Below are 17,299 nucleotides of genomic sequence, written 5' to 3' on the forward strand. Positions count from 1 at the left end.
TAGGAGTCCGAGCATATCCCGCTCCTCGCACCGTTCGCCACCACCGCCCGCCACTGCAGCCGAAGCTTTGGCGCGAGCTCAGCTGCTCCTAGACTACCCTCCAACGGCAGACAAGATCGACGATTGGAGGGCAACCATCCAGAGTCTCATCGGCTTCGCCAACGGCGACACTCCGCGGCAACCAAGCACGTCGCAGCCGCGGCAAGCCAGCCAGGCACGAGCCGGAGACGACAATACTGGTGGGGGTGCAACTACTGTGCACTCTCCGCCCCGAAGGCCGAGATCGCCGACTCGCCGGATCCACCTCGACAGCGACTCCACCGCGTCGTCAGATCCGCGAGCTCATCGCGATCAGCGCCAAGTTCTTCAAGAACGACAGCAAGAGGACGCTCGTACTCGCATCGAGCGGCGAAGAGAAGCGCGGCGTCAATCAGACCAGCGCGCTGGGCCCTCTATCGACATGCATGCGCCATGGGAACCAGGCGACTTGCCGTACGCGGTAGGTTGCCCTGCGTTCACTCGTGAGCTGCGGCAAGTCCAATGGCCCAGCACGAAGAATTTCAAACCAGATGTACCAGAGAAGTACGACAGCAAGACGCATCCGTCGGAGTTCCTCAGCATCTACACCATCGCGGTGCAGGCTGCCGGGGGGCGGGACGATAAGATCCTTGCCAACTACTTCCCGCTGGTGCTCAAGCCCAACGTCAGGTCCTGGCTCATGCACTTGCCGAATAACTCCATATCCTCCTGGGCTGATCTATGCCATCAGTTTGTCGGCGCCTTTACAGGCGGCCACAAACCTCCTGGCCAAGAGAGTGACCTTCATCTGCTCGCCTAGAAGGAAGGAGAACCCCTGCGCAAGTACATTCAGAGGTTCAGCCGTGTACAGTATAACATCCCAGACGTCCACCCCGCCGCGGTCATCAGCGCGTTCCATCAGAACGTGCGTAACCGCAGGATGCGGGAGGAGATGGCGATGCGCAGGATCAGAGACGTCAGTGAGCTGTATGCCCTGGCCAACAAGTGTGCACGTGCTGAGGAAGGGAGCAAACTCCCCGGAGAGAAGACCGGAGCAGAAGGATCTGACAGCGAGGATACTGTCCCGGCAAAGAAAAACCAGCGACGGAACAGGAAGAAGAAAGGCAAAGAGGTGCTAGTTGTTGAGCAGTCCGGCAATGAAGGTGGCGCCAAAAAGGCCAAAGTTGGTAGCTCCGGCAAGGACGTTGCCGCGTGCACCAACTGCCAGGCCGTGGCAGTCGCCGACAAGCAGGACGGCTCCGACAAGCAATACTGCAAGATTCACCGCACCAAGGGCCACGACCTCCAGAGCTGCAAGAAGGTCGAGCAGCTTGTCCAGCAGCAAAAGGCTGAGTACGAGCGGCGAGACAAGGAGCGGGCCCAAGGAGGTGCTGGAGAATCCGGCAAGAAGCGCGCCGGACGGGGAGGACGCCGCGGCAAGGCCAAGCAGCGACAAGGAGACAGGCCTCCCCGCGGCCGCGACAACGATGAAGACGACGACGACGACGAAGACATGGATGATGTTGAGACCAGTGAACAGGAATTTCAGAAAGCCGCAGAGGTCTTGTGCGTTGACGGCGGTGCTTCTCTGCACACTTCACACCGCCAACTCAAGCAGTGGGTGCGGGAAGTCAATGCAGCGGAACCACCTGTCGGATCGCGCAAGCTTCTGAAATGGTCCAGCACGCCTATCATCTTTGACATTGAGGACCACCCTGATCGCACAACTGCGGTCGGGTGCCTGCCGATGTTGGTTTCACCAACTATCCACAACCTCAAGGTCACTAAGATGTTAGTTGACGGCGGGGCCGGCTTGAACCTGATCTCCTCCACTGTACTCCAGAAACTCCAAATCCCTGACAGCGAGCTCGAAGAGACCGGCACATTCCAAGGAATCAACCCGGGAAGGAGCAAGCCGAAGGGGAAAGTCACGCTGCCCGTAACATTTGGCAGCAAGCTGAACTTCAGGACTGAGAGGGTCACATTTGACGTTGCCGATATACCATTGCCTTACAATGGGATAGTTGGCCGTCCAGCACTTGCCAAATTCATGGCAGCCTCTCACTACGCATATAACATGCTGAAGATGCCAGGGCCAATAAGTGTCATCTCTGTCCCTGGCGACAAGAAAGATGCTCTTATCTGTGCCGACAAGATCTACCGGGAAGCAGCAGCCGCATCAGAGCGCGAGTCACTTGCCGCTGAAGCTCCCGGGGGGAAGAAGACCAAGTCCGGCAAGAGTTCTGGTGCCCACTCCGGCAAGCGCACCTCTTCGGAGTGCTGCGCTACCGTCGAGGACGCACCATCGAGCTCCACCGGCAAGTGTAAGAAGACGATGGCAGCTCCGCCAGAGACGAAAAAGGTGTCCGCCAAGGAGGACGGCACTGGTGGTACCTTTGCCATCAGTGCCACTCTCGACCCTAAATAGGAAAGCGTGGGACCAGGCGTCGTTCAAGAAAGTTTCGCCTTGCCGGGGAGCAAACAACAGAAAAGCTAAGTTGCCAAAGTTTGAGCAATCAAATTTTTTAATTTTTAAAGTTATCTCCCTTGAACGACCGCACTTTGTATGGAAAACCTGTGCGCGGAGGAACCAACTCGTAGCTAGTTGCGCCCTTACTTTGTTTTGAGTCCGCTCAACAAATTAAGTGAGCTGCTAGCGCCCTTACTTTGTTTCGAGTCCGCTCAACAAATTAAGTGAGCTGCTAGCGCCCTTACTTTGTTTCGAGTCCGCTCGACAACTTAAGTGAGCTGCAACTAGTCGCACAAGGTTTCTTGCCGGTAGCGGCACCGCCAGCAGGCTGCGACGTTCCGCACTCAGCGCTCACGGCTCTGGTGCCTACACTGGCAAATTCCCTAAAAGCGTAGGGTAAAAGCACACAAAGCAAAGAGTCAAGTAAAGGGAATAACATTGCAAATAATACCCAGAATAAAGTTATATTACAAAGACAGCTTGTCGCAGCTCTAATAGATTGTTTTCATGACAAGATAATCAGCGGCAAGGAAAGAAGAAATGGGCGGCCTAATCTACGCGATCGCCTTCAACCCTCTTGATCCCGCTCACCTTGTCCACAATGGGTGCGACAAGGGCTTTGAGCTCCTCCAGGTCAGCTTTTGGCGGCAAGGTCCTGAGGATGTTGGTGAGGCGGAGGCCCGGATTGCGGAAGGCCACCTTCATCAGCACTTTCTGGAGGGCCCCTGCGCAAACCCTGCGCGACTCGTCGGCCAGTTGCTTGGGGATCCTCTCCCGCAGTCGCTGAAGGGCCGTCGCCACGCCCTTGAAGAATAGAATGAGCTTGGCGCTGGGTTGAAGGTTGTCGTCGGAGGGATACCCGAGATCCTCCATCTCAGTTGCGCCAGCTCCTTGTCGATGTCCGTGGCGGCGTTCGCAAGGCTCTCCGTCCAGTGCGTCACGGTCTCCCTAAAGGCGTTCTGGGCGGTGGCAGCACTCTCCAGCAGCGCCTTGTCGGCCTTGATTTCCTCCATCAAGGCCGTCTCCCGCTCCTTGGCGCTGTCCAGAGTCTTGGTCAAAGTGGTTAGCTTCTACTCAAGATCCATGTTGGAGACCTTAGCGGCGCTGAGCTCTTTGCCCTTCTCGGAGAGATCGGCCTCCAGCCGCGCCACCTTCGTCTTCAACTCCTCCTTGGCGGCCTCGGCGGCAGCGGCAGCGTCCTCCGCTTGTTTGAGGGCTCCGCCGAGCTTCTCCTCGCGCGGGGCAAGCTCCTCCTCGTGGGCGTCAAGATTGACCTTCCGCTGCGCCAGCTCGCCCTCCTCCGTGGCTAGCTTCACAGCGGCAAGTCGCTGGCGCTCTTCGGCTTCGGCCTTCTCGAGGAGAAAGGCCTTCCGCGCTTCAGCAAGCTGCTCCCGCTCCTCCGCCAGGATCGGAGGGCTTCCCGGTGGAAACCCCCGAGCTCTTCCATGCGCTTTTCAATGTCTGCTCCCGCCTTCGCGACAAGCGCCTCGCGGGACTCCAGCTTGGCTTGTCGCGTGCGGTAGAGCGACATCAACCTCCGCAGCAGCGCTCTTCTTCGGGCTCGTTGCTGCTTTGCTTGGCGCGTCGACCAGCGTCAACCCCGCGGAGGCAAGCACTTCTCCGTCGAAGATCTCCCCCTCGACCGGCGCTCTGGAGCTTGATGCCCAGGGAAGATTGATGAAGACGTCGTCGCCGGCCTTCAAGTAGACGCCCGTGCGACGGGTCGGCGGTCGGCGTTAGCGCCTGGCGCTCCTGCGGCCTCTGGGCCGTCAGTACGATCGCCAGATCCCTCGCCAGTTGCCGCGTCGGCAGCCTTGCCGGCCCCTGCGCCGGCGGCATCGCCACCACCGGCTGCTTCGTCGGCGGAGACCTCGGTCTCCATCTGCTCCGCAGCGGATGGATCTGACGGCCGGAAAAGGGGGAAGAGTCAAACAAAATCCAGCAAAAACTCAAGAAGATCAGAATAAGAACCCAAGGGAAGTTTTGAAGCAAGAGGAGTACCTGCACCAGGTTCTGCAGTTGTGGTCTCCGCCGTCGGGGGGCCGCTGGTGCTGTCCCTTGCCGGAAGCCCTCCCTTGCCGGAGATTCTCCCTTGTCGGGATTCTCCCTTGCCTGGTGAGGGCTGCTCGCCCTACACAAGTCAACAAGCAGATATCAGCAAAGACAAGTACCCAAGCGCGCCTCGCAGCAGAAAGTAAATCATACACTTACGCTGGGGGCTGCCCTGGAGAAAAGTCGCCGGGTCCGGCAAGGTTGTCTCGGGCGCGCCACCTGCTATCGCAGTGGGCTCGTCCTCGATGACGATCACCGGGACCTTAGCTCTCTTCGCCGCTCTCTGGGCCAGAGTCCTGAAGAGGAACAGGTTCAGGGAAAAGCAAGTGAGAAACAAGACAAAACATCAAGAATTGAAGAACTATAAGTACAACAAGAGAAGCTTACTCTTCTTCTTCTTCCTCGTCGGAGCTGAACGCGGAGAAGTCGAAGTCCGGCGCGCGCCCGGCGTGAGGAGGCGGAGGGGTAGCTTCCCTTGGCCGCTTGGCGGGAGCGGTGGCGTGGGCTGAGACGACCCCGCTCCGGCTGTCGGCGCGGCGTGAGTAGCGGCAGGGACTGAAGCGGTGGTCCGGCTAGACTCCGCTCCAGTTGCCGTCGCAGCATGAGGCGCTCCCGCGGCAACGGTGTTTGCCGCGGTAGGAGCGTGTCACGCGCGCGGCGACTGTTGACCCGCTTGCCGCTCCGCCACGTCACCGGCCTTGCGGAGACGCCTTCTTGGTGGGGACGGAGGCTCTGCTTGCGGCAGCTGCTCGAAGATGAGGAGGAAGAAGAGTTGATTTCCAACGAGCCGCTCGTGTCCTTGGCGGGCTCGCTCGGCTCGGCGTCACGCCCGGCAAGCTCCTTCTTGCCGGCGGGCTCCCCTCGCTCGGCACGGCTTGCCGCTTCCGCTGCATCAGCCTCCTCCACAGTAATCCGAACTCGCCCGCGGCTGCGGCTGCCGCTGCCTCCTCCAGCCTAGTGGCGATGAGCGCCAACTCCGCATCCGTGGTGTCGCGGGTGAGGCCGTCCTTCTCGTCGGAGCGCGGATTGGCACTTCCACCAAGTCGTCGAAAACTGCTGCACGACCTCGTCTGCAGGCTCCTGCCAAGTTGGCACAATCCCGTGCGAGTCGCACTCCGGCATCATTGCACGGATGCGGTCGAGCGCGGAATTGTTGCACAAAGGCACGACGCCCCCCGGCAACCTGAACACCTCGGGATGTGGGGGTCATATTTGAACAGCTCCTGCAGCATTGCGTTGAGCTCCAGGACTGTGAAGTTAGTTGAGGCCCGGCCGCAGCCTCATAATGTCTGCCGCGTTCTTGAACTCCCAAGTGGGCCTCCCCCGTTCCTGCAGGGGGGCGATGCGGCGGCGAAGGAAGTCTGCGCCAACAGCGCCAACAGTAAGCCCGGCAAGCCTGAGGCGCAAGATCCTGGTGACGCAATCCTCAGCCTGTCGTCTTCCGGGGCCACGTCGCTCCAATCGCTGCCGCGTGCTACTGGGGTTTGGCGCCGGGTGGTGAATGGCTGCGGATTCTCCTCGTCAATCCAGCACCAATCTGCTCTCCACTCCTCCCACTTGCCGCGGAACTCTCCCTCCAGATAGGTTTCCTTCTTGCCGGCCCTTGAGATCCAGGCAATCCGCCGGATAGAGGCTCTCCTCTCTCTACTCGGGGTATGAAGAAGTGGCGGAAGAGGGCTACGTTGGGAAGGACTCCGACAAAGTTTTCGCAGAGATGTGCGAAAACTGCCATGGTCAGGACGGCATTGGGGGTGAAGTCAAGGAGGTGGAATCCATAGGTATTCATGATGTCAGAAGAAATCAGAGAAAGGCGGGCAGAGCCCGCAGTAGAAGAACAGAGCGAAGAAGGGGTATCCATTCGGGGCCTTCTTCCAAGCGACGGCGGGGAGTACCTTTGTGCGCGGATGCGCTCGTGTCTCCGCCGACCAGAAGAGGTAGTAGTTCTCCCTCAGCTCCTTCGCGGCAAGCTTGGGGGGGAAAACTGCCCGCTCCTTCCGCAGCGCCGCGAGCCGCTGGCGCCTCGGTCGACTTCACGGCCTTCCCCTTGTCGGCTTTCGGAGCCATGGCGGAAGCAGTGGAGGAGGCCGACGGCGTTGGTGATGCTGGCGGCAATGGGGGGCGGGGCGCTGCTCTCTCTCTCTCTCTCTGCTCTGGGAAGGCGAGGGAGCGACGGAGGTTTCTGAGATTGGAAACAGCAATGGGCGAATGTGCGAACTGCCACCATTTCCTCTGCTTATAAAGGGGGAGGGGGCGGACATTCCGCATTTCCGAATAAAATAACCACCCACGATCTCGCCCACGACGCCGCATTCAACGCGTGCCGTTCGGGGAGGGCGCGGTGGATACAGAGTAAGATACGGCGTAACCTAGGCCGCGTGTGCCCGTGCCCTGTTTTGGGCCTGGCCCAACAGCGCTCGGCACCGTGTATGGCCCAGGCCCGGGGGCTCCTGTCGGTGTACTAGAGTAGGGGTACCCTAGTATCCCGAACTTGTGCACGGGCAGTCGCAGCATCCCGCGGCAAGGCTTGCCGGGTGACCGCCAAGGTCCTCCGTGGTTCCTTTGGAGCCATTCAAGAACAAAGTGTCCAAGCCAAGAAGACAAGACCCCGGCAAGAGGAGCTTGCCGGGAAGGCTAGCAAAAGCATCCAAAGACCCCGGCAAGAGGAGCTTGCCGGGAAGGCCGCCTAAGGCACTGCAAGGAACTTGCCGCGGCGCACCACGCGCCCCGGCAAGGCCCGGTGAGCGACAAGCTCCCGGGCGCGACAAGACAACGGCAGCGGCAAGGCGCTTGCCGCGACAGGCCACCTTCCTGGGCCCGCGCTCCAGTACATCCACCAACGTGTCGCTCTGGGACCCTTCCGGGCGTACGTGGCGGGAGGCTGTGCAGCCAGCGGCGTGCGTTGGCAAGCGGCGCTGACAAGATCGCCATCGTGGCGAACAGTGGCGTCCCTGGCGGTCCCTTTTCGCACTATTTAGGCGACACAGACGGGCATTTAAGGCCCTTGTCCCCTGCCGTCAGGGTTAGGTATGATACACTGTAACAGGTAGCTGTGCCTACCACCGCACCTTTCCATTTTTGCCCTTTACCTCCGTTGCCACCTGTCGGGAACCCCTTGAGCATATAAAAGGAGGCCCGTGTGCAACGTAGAAGGGGGGGAGCGAGTTCGAACTCTCACGCTCGGTCTTGTTAGCTGCGGGTGTGCACTGTAGCACTCGGCACTCCTGAGCAAGAAATCAATACAAACCACAAAGCAGGAGTAGGGTTTTACGCATCCGTGCGGCCCGAACCTGGGTAAATCGCTCGCGTGCATCACCTCGATCCGCTCTTTGCACGATCTCCGCCCCCGCCGAACCGAAAGGGACCCGGTCCGCCGGTCCCATAGGTGCTCGTGGATCAGTACCCCGGCAGTTCCCCAACTATTTCATCCAGCAAACAGATTTTCTAAGGGTCTCTGCAATTAATAAACCCTACAATGAAGAAGAGTGATTCCAGATAGTAGCAACTATTGAGCATTTAAGTACAGATATAGTAGTTCCAGACAAACACTTAAGTACAGATATAGTGGTTCCAGACAGGCATAGTATAGATATAAAACCTAGTTCCAAGAGAGCAAAGTAAAGATAGCAGTAACTCTGTTCTTACTACCCATCCATTTAGATTTAGACTAGTGAAGATAGCAGCTATGTCATCAAGTAATTCTCTGTTCTCGCTACCCATTCAGACTTTACTGAAGATAGCATCTGCTGGCGTTCCTACTGCCTGTTCCAATCTCTTGGCTCATTGAGGGGCCTTCCCAGCTCAACCTTCATGATGTACTCCCTTATTTTGAAACCGATCAGCCTCAGACGGTTCATGATCTTGTTGAGTTTACAAAGCTCTCGCTCCAGCTTCAAGCGCTCCGCCCCATATGATGCAACCAGGTCTTCTCCGTAGTTCTGCTGCTTCACGTTCATTAGCTCCGCAACTGAATTGTAGACCACCAGAGACTGTAGCCGAAGACCCTCAACGATTGGATTGGGGTCAGCAAGACCATGCGGCATAGCGAACAGACCATTGCGACAGGCCTAATAAGGAAACAAAGGGAGATAAGCAGATTGAACCAACACATATTTTGAAAGGAGAACCGATATTAGAAAGCACAGACGTAAATAAAAAAAACCAAAAATGGGCAATTCAGTAACATTTGCATATCCACAAAACTATGGGGAATATAAACATTGAGCATATCATTACTGTTCCTACACTTGCTGTTGTGGTCATCTAAGTTCAGAAGCATTGAAAGATAAAAGCAAGTAATTAACAATCTATTAAAGGATCTGGAACAATAAGATAGTATTTAAGAGATTGTGTACGCACACAAATACTCGGTAATACAATAGGATTTCCATCAGACACGGATGGGACAGCTAGAACAGATACCATCATTAGCGCTAGTTTGTCAGGGAAAAACAATCAAGCGGCCAAGTACAAAACCCGTGTTCTAGACAAGCTAAACTTTCATTATATGGTAGCGACATTTCCATTATAATTTACGCAAGTGACAGAAAGGAGACACAAATGATGTTCTAACTTGATTATATTTCGAAATGAATAATGAGCCTATATAGATTACAAAACTGAAATATATCAGTACAAAGCTGAAATTGTTTTTTGATCGTTAGACATGGATAGTGCAGTGAACCATTAATCGGTGTTACGATAAAGCTTCAAGCAATCCCATGTCATTGCAGGTAAGTTTATAGGCACAACAACCAGGTAATAAATCGTATAATTGCTACACACCCAATGTATTTCACCAAAGTCTTAGAATAATGAAAACAGGAACGATCCACAGGCTAAGTAAAACATGTAGAGTACACAGCAGGTAAAATCAATGTCTGCCCCCAATCTACTCTACAGGAGATGCAAATTCATGGGCTAAATATATAGCAGGGTAAGATTAAATACGAACCAAATAGGGCCATTGGTAAGGGGAACATCACATTGGACTAAATAACAAGTACAGCATGCAGCAGGGGAACAATCGCCTCCTCCGGTCATGGCTGCGCCTGGGGCGGGGCTTCACCTGCGCTCGCGTGCGCCTCGGCTGCGGGGGAACGAGACGTAGTGGCGTCGATCTCACCTGCGGACAGACAAGGCAACGCGTTCGACCCGGCGGTTAGAGGAAGACGATGAGGGAGGAGGAAGAGGAGAAGGAATGGGGAATCACCTTGAGACTGCGAGGATGGAATTTTCGGTCCCGTTCCCAAGAACACGCACGCCCCCCGCCTGGCATTTTATAGCCGGGGCGGCGAGAAGCGAGCGTCCGGACGGTTCGGGTCCGGGCGGGGGCGGCAGCCGGATGGCTCGCCTTGAGCCATGGATCCGGACGGCCGCACCGCCCTCGGATGGCCCATGGCGCGGCGCCGGTCGGGCTCGCGCTCGAGACCGGCCAGTAGACCCGAGGAAGCGCGAGCGCGGCCTCCGTTTGTTCTTCTACATCGAAGGAGCGCGGCGAGTTTCTGGTTCTATCGGGGGAGCTTTGTTCGTGTGTGTGTGGAGGGAGAAAAAAGCTGGAGGCTTTGCTGCGAGGAAGAAGGGAGAGGTGGGCGAGAAGATGCGCGTAGTGGGCGAGACGCGAGGGCGCGATGCCCGTACAAATAGGACGGAGCGGGTGGCCGCGTGCGTGGGTTGCTGCCGTTCCGTCCAATATTAGCAACTTGCCCGCCGATCGCGCCGTCGATTTTACTATCTACTACTCCTAATTCGGACCACGCGAGATCCGATAGAAACGGTCGTAACCGCCAATTATTCATGCAAAAACGAAAAACAGGCAAGTAATGTTTTTTTGCGGGTAAAACAGGCAAGTAATTACTCCTATATAGTATGATATAGCACTAGGAAAATAGGCAACTATTAGTAAATGGTAACACGCATTAAAAGGGTTTCTTTACTATTTAAAAAAGGAAAAACAAACAAAATGGAAAATGTTAAAATTACCGACAAGGTAAACGGAAGCGTTTCATTCAAAAGTATGCACTACAGTGCTTGCCGCACTGGTTCAAGTCGCCCTACAGCGCGTGTCGCGCTGGCTGGATTTAAATGGGGCTCCAGCCCTTTACACGCTGAAAAATGGTCAAGTTTTTTGCCCTGTCTATCACTATCCTTGACGCTAAGACTCAGAGCATGCTCAGGCTCAGCGCCTCCATGTGCAATCAGCGTCTCCTCTGGTACGTTTGGCGGTAGCACCGCTGCCTCTTCCTGGCTCCACCCCAAGTCTCCAACCATGCTGCTGTGTTGGCTACGCGGCTACTCTGCACAACCCTGCATCATTCAGTAATCTAGGAGGTAACAAATTTACAGTTCAACTATCTTCGGAAGGGGACTGGAACCATGTGATGAACTAATTTACACTGTTGAAGGGGGAGTGACACTGCAAACTTAACATGAGGAGCAGGCCCGCCGGGCACGATGAGGATCTTGGTTTGGAACTGTCGGGTTTGGGGTCGACCCCGACAGTGGGAGAACTCAGGGACCTAGTTCGGTCCTTCGACACCAGGCCGGTGTCTCTATGCGAAAACAAGAGCGCACCAGCGATGGAGAGACTAACGTGGAGCGCAGCAGAAGGTTTAAATCCCCTTCAATCCACTCGGATTCGCACGTAACCGAACAAGGCCTTAAGGGATTCAGGAACAGGAAATGTTATGTATGCTCTTGCTTACCTTCTACTGACTTGGCTTGCATACCATCTGCTGATGGCGATCCGGAGCACCTCTTTGCTAAGTCTACAGAAACCTTCTGTTGAGAATGCCTGCAGATGATTTATCTCAGGATAATTAGCAAACAAGAAGCTTCTGATATAAGTTCGAGCTAGCAGGCAAAGAAAATATACCAAATGGGCATAAACAAGAACAGGTAGAAAAGTGATTCTGTTATAGTACTATTTTGAAAAATTAGACATAATTGCTTCCTCGGCTCCATCCTCCAGCGCACCAAGGGCAGTTCAACACCTCCAGCCACTCTGTCGTGGCGACCACCATCAGCTGATCCGTGGACCGGTGTCGTGCAGGCATACTGGAGCACCTGGTCTTCTGGGTCCATAACCGCCACCACAGGCATACACCACGTCCGCGCCCCTGGCACCAGCCTTCCACCAACTGACTTTGCAGTGTTTTACCAGCCTGCACCGCCACCAGCTGCACCAACTCCACCGTCTGTTCCGACATGTACGACTGCACCAAGCTGGAACCAGGTGGCTTTTCTTGCTGCCATGAACTACACCAGACAGGGCATTGGAGCTGGCTGATCTCCAACTCACGTGCTTCGGCACATATGTCTGGCAGCCCTGATATGTTGTCATATGCCTTCTCATCTTCCATGTATCACCATTGCCAGTGGTTCCTCTGTTCCAGTTTCTTGCATTGGCAACTCCTTTATTCATACTTCTACTAATCTGTTCATTCTACGAAATGTTCTTGTCCCACCATCACTAGTTAAAAATCCCATCTCTGTTCAGCAATTTACCATGATAACCATGTCTGTATAAACTAGTTGCTACCATAAACATGATCCTACTAAAGCACAATAGAAACGGTGCAGTAGATAACGTTCATCCTAAGTACTCACCTCTCACTGTCTTCCTTGATCTTTGGAGACATTACATCAAGTACCAGAAGCGCAACCCGCCAGTTCCAATTCCAATCATAAAGACAAGCACGTCATATTTAAGTAATAGACCAGGAGCCTAAATTGATTCTGACTTCCAAAGTTTCTGACCTTAAAGCAGCTCCAGATCAGTGCCCACCTTACTGATCTCCTACTGGAGATGCGAGATCGTCGCCTAAACGCAGCACAAAAATATGTCAAGGTTGAACCAAATCAGGCGAACTGGCACTAAATGGAGATATGAATATGATTCACCAATTCGGGGCCAGAAAGATGAGGAGAGACCTCGAGTGCCTGTATTGACGCAGCTGGGATGGAGGCCTGCACCTAGCCCCCATGCAGCTCCGTCTCCACTACCTCCCGCACGCGCTTTGTGGCCTCGAGCTCCGCCATAGCCACGTCGGCCACTGCGATCATGTCACCAAGGCAGCGCTTCGGACCCGACACTGTGGAGGAGTATAGTTTAGCTCAAGATAGTTGTCAAACAAGAAAGTTCTGATGTAAGTTTCAGCTGGCAGGCAAAGAAAGTATACCAAATGGGCATAAACAAGAAAAGGTAGAAAAGTGGCTCTGTTAGACTATTTTTCAGAATTAAACATAACTTCCTCGACACCAGTTGTTCGCCATCTTTATATGGTTGTCGAAAGGCATCTTAATAATACTGTCAAAGATTAAAACATGACAAACATCACATGATTGCCCTTACTGCAGGTTTATGTGTTAAAGAATATTTTAGAGTTCCTCACTTCATGTATCACTGTAATTTTAAGATCCACATATATTCCTATTCGAGCCATCACGGTAGTTTGAAGACATAGACCCAGCAACAGCAATGGTCTTTTATACTGTACAAAAGTACACAAAAGATGCATCCCAGCCACAGCTGATTGCATATACAGGGAATAACATGTAATCATCGCAGGGAAACAATAAAAGAACACATACTTGTCCTTGCATTCATTTCAAGCATCTGTCTCAAGAACTCGTCTCTGAAACAACCAACGCAGGCACACGTATAAATTAGTTTCTACCATAAATATAATCCTACTAGAGGCAACATAAACAGTGCAATAGACAAAGTGCATCCTACTCACCTCTCACTGTCTTCCTTGCTCTTTGGGTACACATATAAGAGCTACAAGATGGCATAACCCAGCAGTCACTGATGACAGGAAGCATCAGGAAGATCAAGTTCCTTCAAAGCAGGAAAGCATGTAGATCCTTATGTATTATCTCACTCGTAACAGTAACTGACGAGATGTAAATATCACCAGCAAACTTGCCAACATTCTGGAATATAAGGGAAAGTGACATGGGCAAAGAGTTATCATTGGAACTTTGAAAGCAAGCAGGATTTGCAGGAGAATATGTAGCAGAACCTAATGCCTTGAGCAAAGCCTTAATCGGCAGCTTCTGTGAGTAGAAATGGTCATCTTCCAATTTCAATGTATCACTAGCAATCACTGAAGTAAGACTGTCAGCAACACCAACAACACGCTGCACCTCCACGTGTAACCTCTGAGACAAAAGCTCTACACCACCCAAATCTTTAAACAGGGAAACAGCAGGTCTGCTGTAGTCCATCAGCTTCTGAAGGGTCTTTACTGCCAAACTGACAAGATGCATGTGAGAAGGATCCTTATCTTGCAGGAGAGAGGGACATTCCTGAACCCCTGACGGTGGTCCCAGAACTCGAAGATGACAGCGCATGAAGCAAAAAGAACTGCAAAAAGGCATCAACAACTGACGGAGATGAAGTATCACTAGGGCTACTGAGGGAAGATGCTGCTTTCTGCACAACACTGAGCAAGACCATGCGGTTTCCACCAGCAGAGATGATACTTAATTCACTCAAGTATCCCAGCTCACTCATGAGATGTTACATATGCTGCTAACTGTGCTCCCAGTACAAGCTTAGCCAATGCACGGATGGACCAAGGAACATTATCTTCTGACCGAACAAGCCGGATTAACTCATTTGTGTACTCTGGCTCATTTGTCAAGAACGAGTTAGTTCGTCACGGGCATCACTGGATTGCACAAGAACAATGGAAGAAAGAAGACTTATACGTCCATATAGCCTGCATGTCCTCGAGGAATTAAAAGCATGTGCATATCTTATCCTTGTATACAAAGCAAACCAGTGCTCTAGAGGCACATTAACTTGTCAATACATTGCTTCAATATGCCCAAGTCATCCTCCTTCTGAAGGTGCAGGTCTGGGATATATATCACACAAAGATTAGATGACTTGTTCTTCTCATTGGTCTGGTCAGAATCTTGGACGGGTGCCAAATTATACTCAAAATGAAGAGTGGACTCAAGACGATTTTGTGTGCCATCATATTTGTTCTCCATGGCTGCTGGGAATAAACACAAACCCTCCAGCTGATTTCGGTCATTTCCCACAACACGCGAATACAAGCCTAGACCTTCCTCCTTGCTACCCCATCCTTGGGACAATGATTGAAGAGCTGCTTATAGCTCCACTGTTGATAGTTTTCCATTGATATGTAATTTTGAAGGATTTATTTTCACCACTGAAGCAGGAGTTTCCAAAGCCGCAACAAGTACTTCAGGATCTGATGATGCATGCAGATTCTTAAAATGCTGATAAAAGGAGTAGAGGACAATGATCAGTTTAAGTGGAATAAAACCAAGGGTCTGAAATTCCCATCTTTGGGACATTAGTAAAGAGTTCAAAAGCACATAAAAAGAACACCAGCTTACCTCAAGGCCAGCGAAAGATGTTTTGTTCTGGCAATCTTCCAACACAATTTGCGTAACTCTCAAAATTTGCATCAACGGTTCACACTCAGTCATATCATCAGACAAGAGAAGATCCTTACTAGAAGAGATGCATGTCTTAAAATATGTATCAAAATGCATAAACAGAGGCTTCCAATGGTGAAAAATTCCCTGCAACCAATTGTTAACAGTAAGCGGGTAATGAAAATAAGTGTAAACATAATGGAAATCAAATTCAGAAGAAGTAAAACTGTCCCCTTATTGAACTCCCAACAGAAGCCTGATACTGGTATGGCAATGTCATGTAGTGGAGTATTGTTTACAAGATCAATAAATGCTTTAAATTTTGCTGGCTGCAAAAAATAGAATGTGATTTATAACCAATTTATAACAGGTGTTCCCATGATATAAGATGAATTACGTATATAGGCACAGAGGTGCACATATCCCAAAAAATCGCACCTCAGTCAAAAAAAACATTCAAGAAGCAAACATGCTACCTTCCTATCATATCTAACCACTTGATCCTGAAAATGTGGGGGAACTATTGCACCTTTCCAAGAGTATGATATCCACAATCCACTTACTAAGCATTTGTGTTCTATTCTAATAGTATAAGAGCATAGTTGAGCATTGCTAGCTACAAGCTGAATAGGCCATTGAAGTCAGTTGAAATAGCTCATAACAAGTGGCCCTCAGATATTAAAGCATACAATTTAACCTCAGACTTTAAAGCGCAAGTTTACCTCATAATCTAATTTGAGCAAGGTCCCTAGTACTTAGACCATCTGAAATTCTGGCTACACCCCAAACTATATAAACATTTAGATTTGAAATGCAGTACTGACGAACTCAACTTTACCGGGCACTGATGACTCTGCAAAATCAAAATATGTCTTCTAATCAACTGCTCAGTCGGGAAACAAAAGAAATACTAACAAACAGATTATCTTTTCAAGCAATTATTATTAGAACCTATACTACCTCTGACACATGTGTAACATCACTACATCAGTGAGTTAGAAGTCACTAAATTATTTGAACCAAATGCGTGACCCCAACTGAAATGCTGATAACATGTACACGAAACCAAATATAATAACCCCCAGCTATAAAAGCAACTGGACTAGTAGTATTAATTCATCACTATAGAAGCTTCTAGCAATACCATTAACACATGTTAGGTGTACAAATCACAAGCAGAAATAGCCGTGTTACACAATAGTGCTATAGCACTCCAGTCAGCAAAAACAGGATGAGAAACCCCATCATATCAAGCAATGTAATGTTGCATTCAGCATAACAGGTCCCCTTTTCGTAGATATTATCATTTGCATCACTGCACTTCATAGCACCATAATAACATGACAGCAATTGAACAGTATAGGACAGCAATCTCATGGCCTGATCAGATGAGTGAACAGCAAAAAAAAATACCGACGAGGCTACCGAAAACTGGCCACCGACCTCGCCGAGGCGGTCGTCACCAACTCCTTCCAGGAGTTCGAATAGGGAGCCACCGCGGGGAGGCGGGGGTCGCGTCGGCGAGCGCGGTTGAGGTCGCGGCTTGTCGTGGCGGTGGCGCGCGTTCGCCCCCATGCTCCGGTCCGCGCGGTGGTGCCGCGCGGCCACCCCCGTGCTCCGGTCGCGTGCGCAGGCTGCAGAGAGCACGAGCACGAGCCAGGCCTGCGGGAGGATGCGGCACCAGGTGCGCGGGGGAGGTTGAAGGCGGCGGCGCACGCGGGGGGGGAGGGAGGTGGATGCGGCGCTCGCGCGAGGTGGGAGGCGGCGCAGAAGGTGATTGGCGGCGGGGGGGCACGCCGGCGTGAGCCTGCGAGGTGGCCGGGGTGCGGCCGACTACTGGGGGAGAGACAAGTGGGTGGGGAAGAATTCGGTCTTCTCGGTTCTTTTGTTCGGTCTTTTTGGTCAATCAGTTCTCCACCATTCCGGTCTTTACAGGATAGTGTTCGGTTCCGAAGAAACAGACCAAATTTCGTACTACTAACTCAAATTCAATTCATAGTTGAAACAGCATGTGTGTATTCAACCAAAATTGTGCGATAAACATCCAGAGGAGACCAGGGATTGTGTTAATTGTGCCACAAACTTCTAGAAAATTATGCTGATTCGATCTATCTGGGTTTTTCGGTCATCCAAATAAGAAGAGCGATTCGGCCAGATTTAATTTGGTTTTTTAGTTTTGACGACTGGTTTTAGTTCAGTCTTGGCGGGTTTGGTCTCGGTCTTTTTGGGTTTGGTCTTAGGGCGTCGGTTTTTATGTCCGGGCTTACACGGGGATAGGTTAGCGAGGGAGAGAATGTCAGCCACCCTCACATGATGGGCCCTCTTGCCGCATTTTATGAAATC

General features: G+C 52.1%; 1 protein-coding gene across 21 annotated transcripts; it reads right to left on the bottom strand.

The window, feature by feature from the left end:
* Nucleotides 1-7,959: 7,959 nt before the first annotated feature.
* On the bottom strand, nucleotides 7,960-16,829 carry LOC125544070. 21 transcript variants are annotated; one of them, XR_007299276.1, is made up of 12 exons: nucleotides 16,400-16,828; nucleotides 15,679-15,809; nucleotides 14,915-15,103; nucleotides 13,564-14,794; nucleotides 13,279-13,474; nucleotides 13,130-13,173; nucleotides 12,470-12,630; nucleotides 12,146-12,359; nucleotides 11,242-11,330; nucleotides 9,750-10,833; nucleotides 9,492-9,662; nucleotides 7,960-8,604 (listed from the first exon to the last, which is right to left on the bottom strand). XR_007299276.1 is itself a non-coding variant. In XM_048707623.1 (3 exons), exons 1-3 carry the CDS (start codon nucleotides 11,636-11,638, stop codon nucleotides 8,561-8,563), a joined length of 360 nt encoding a protein of 119 aa, XP_048563580.1. In that variant the 5' UTR covers nucleotides 11,639-12,139; the 3' UTR covers nucleotides 7,960-8,560. The 21 variants fall into 21 exon arrangements, 2 of the variants coding, with proteins under 2 accessions (XP_048563580.1, XP_048563584.1); XR_007299274.1 differs by having other exon boundaries at nucleotides 9,750-10,828; nucleotides 12,146-12,165; nucleotides 12,296-12,359; nucleotides 13,279-14,794; XR_007299263.1 differs by having other exon boundaries at nucleotides 12,146-12,165; nucleotides 12,296-12,359; nucleotides 13,279-14,794.
* Nucleotides 16,830-17,299: the final 470 nt, after the last annotated feature.

This window comes from Triticum urartu, chromosome 1 (assembly GCF_003073215.2).
Source record: "Triticum urartu cultivar G1812 chromosome 1, Tu2.1, whole genome shotgun sequence".
NCBI classification, from domain to species: domain Eukaryota; kingdom Viridiplantae; phylum Streptophyta; class Magnoliopsida; order Poales; family Poaceae; genus Triticum; species Triticum urartu.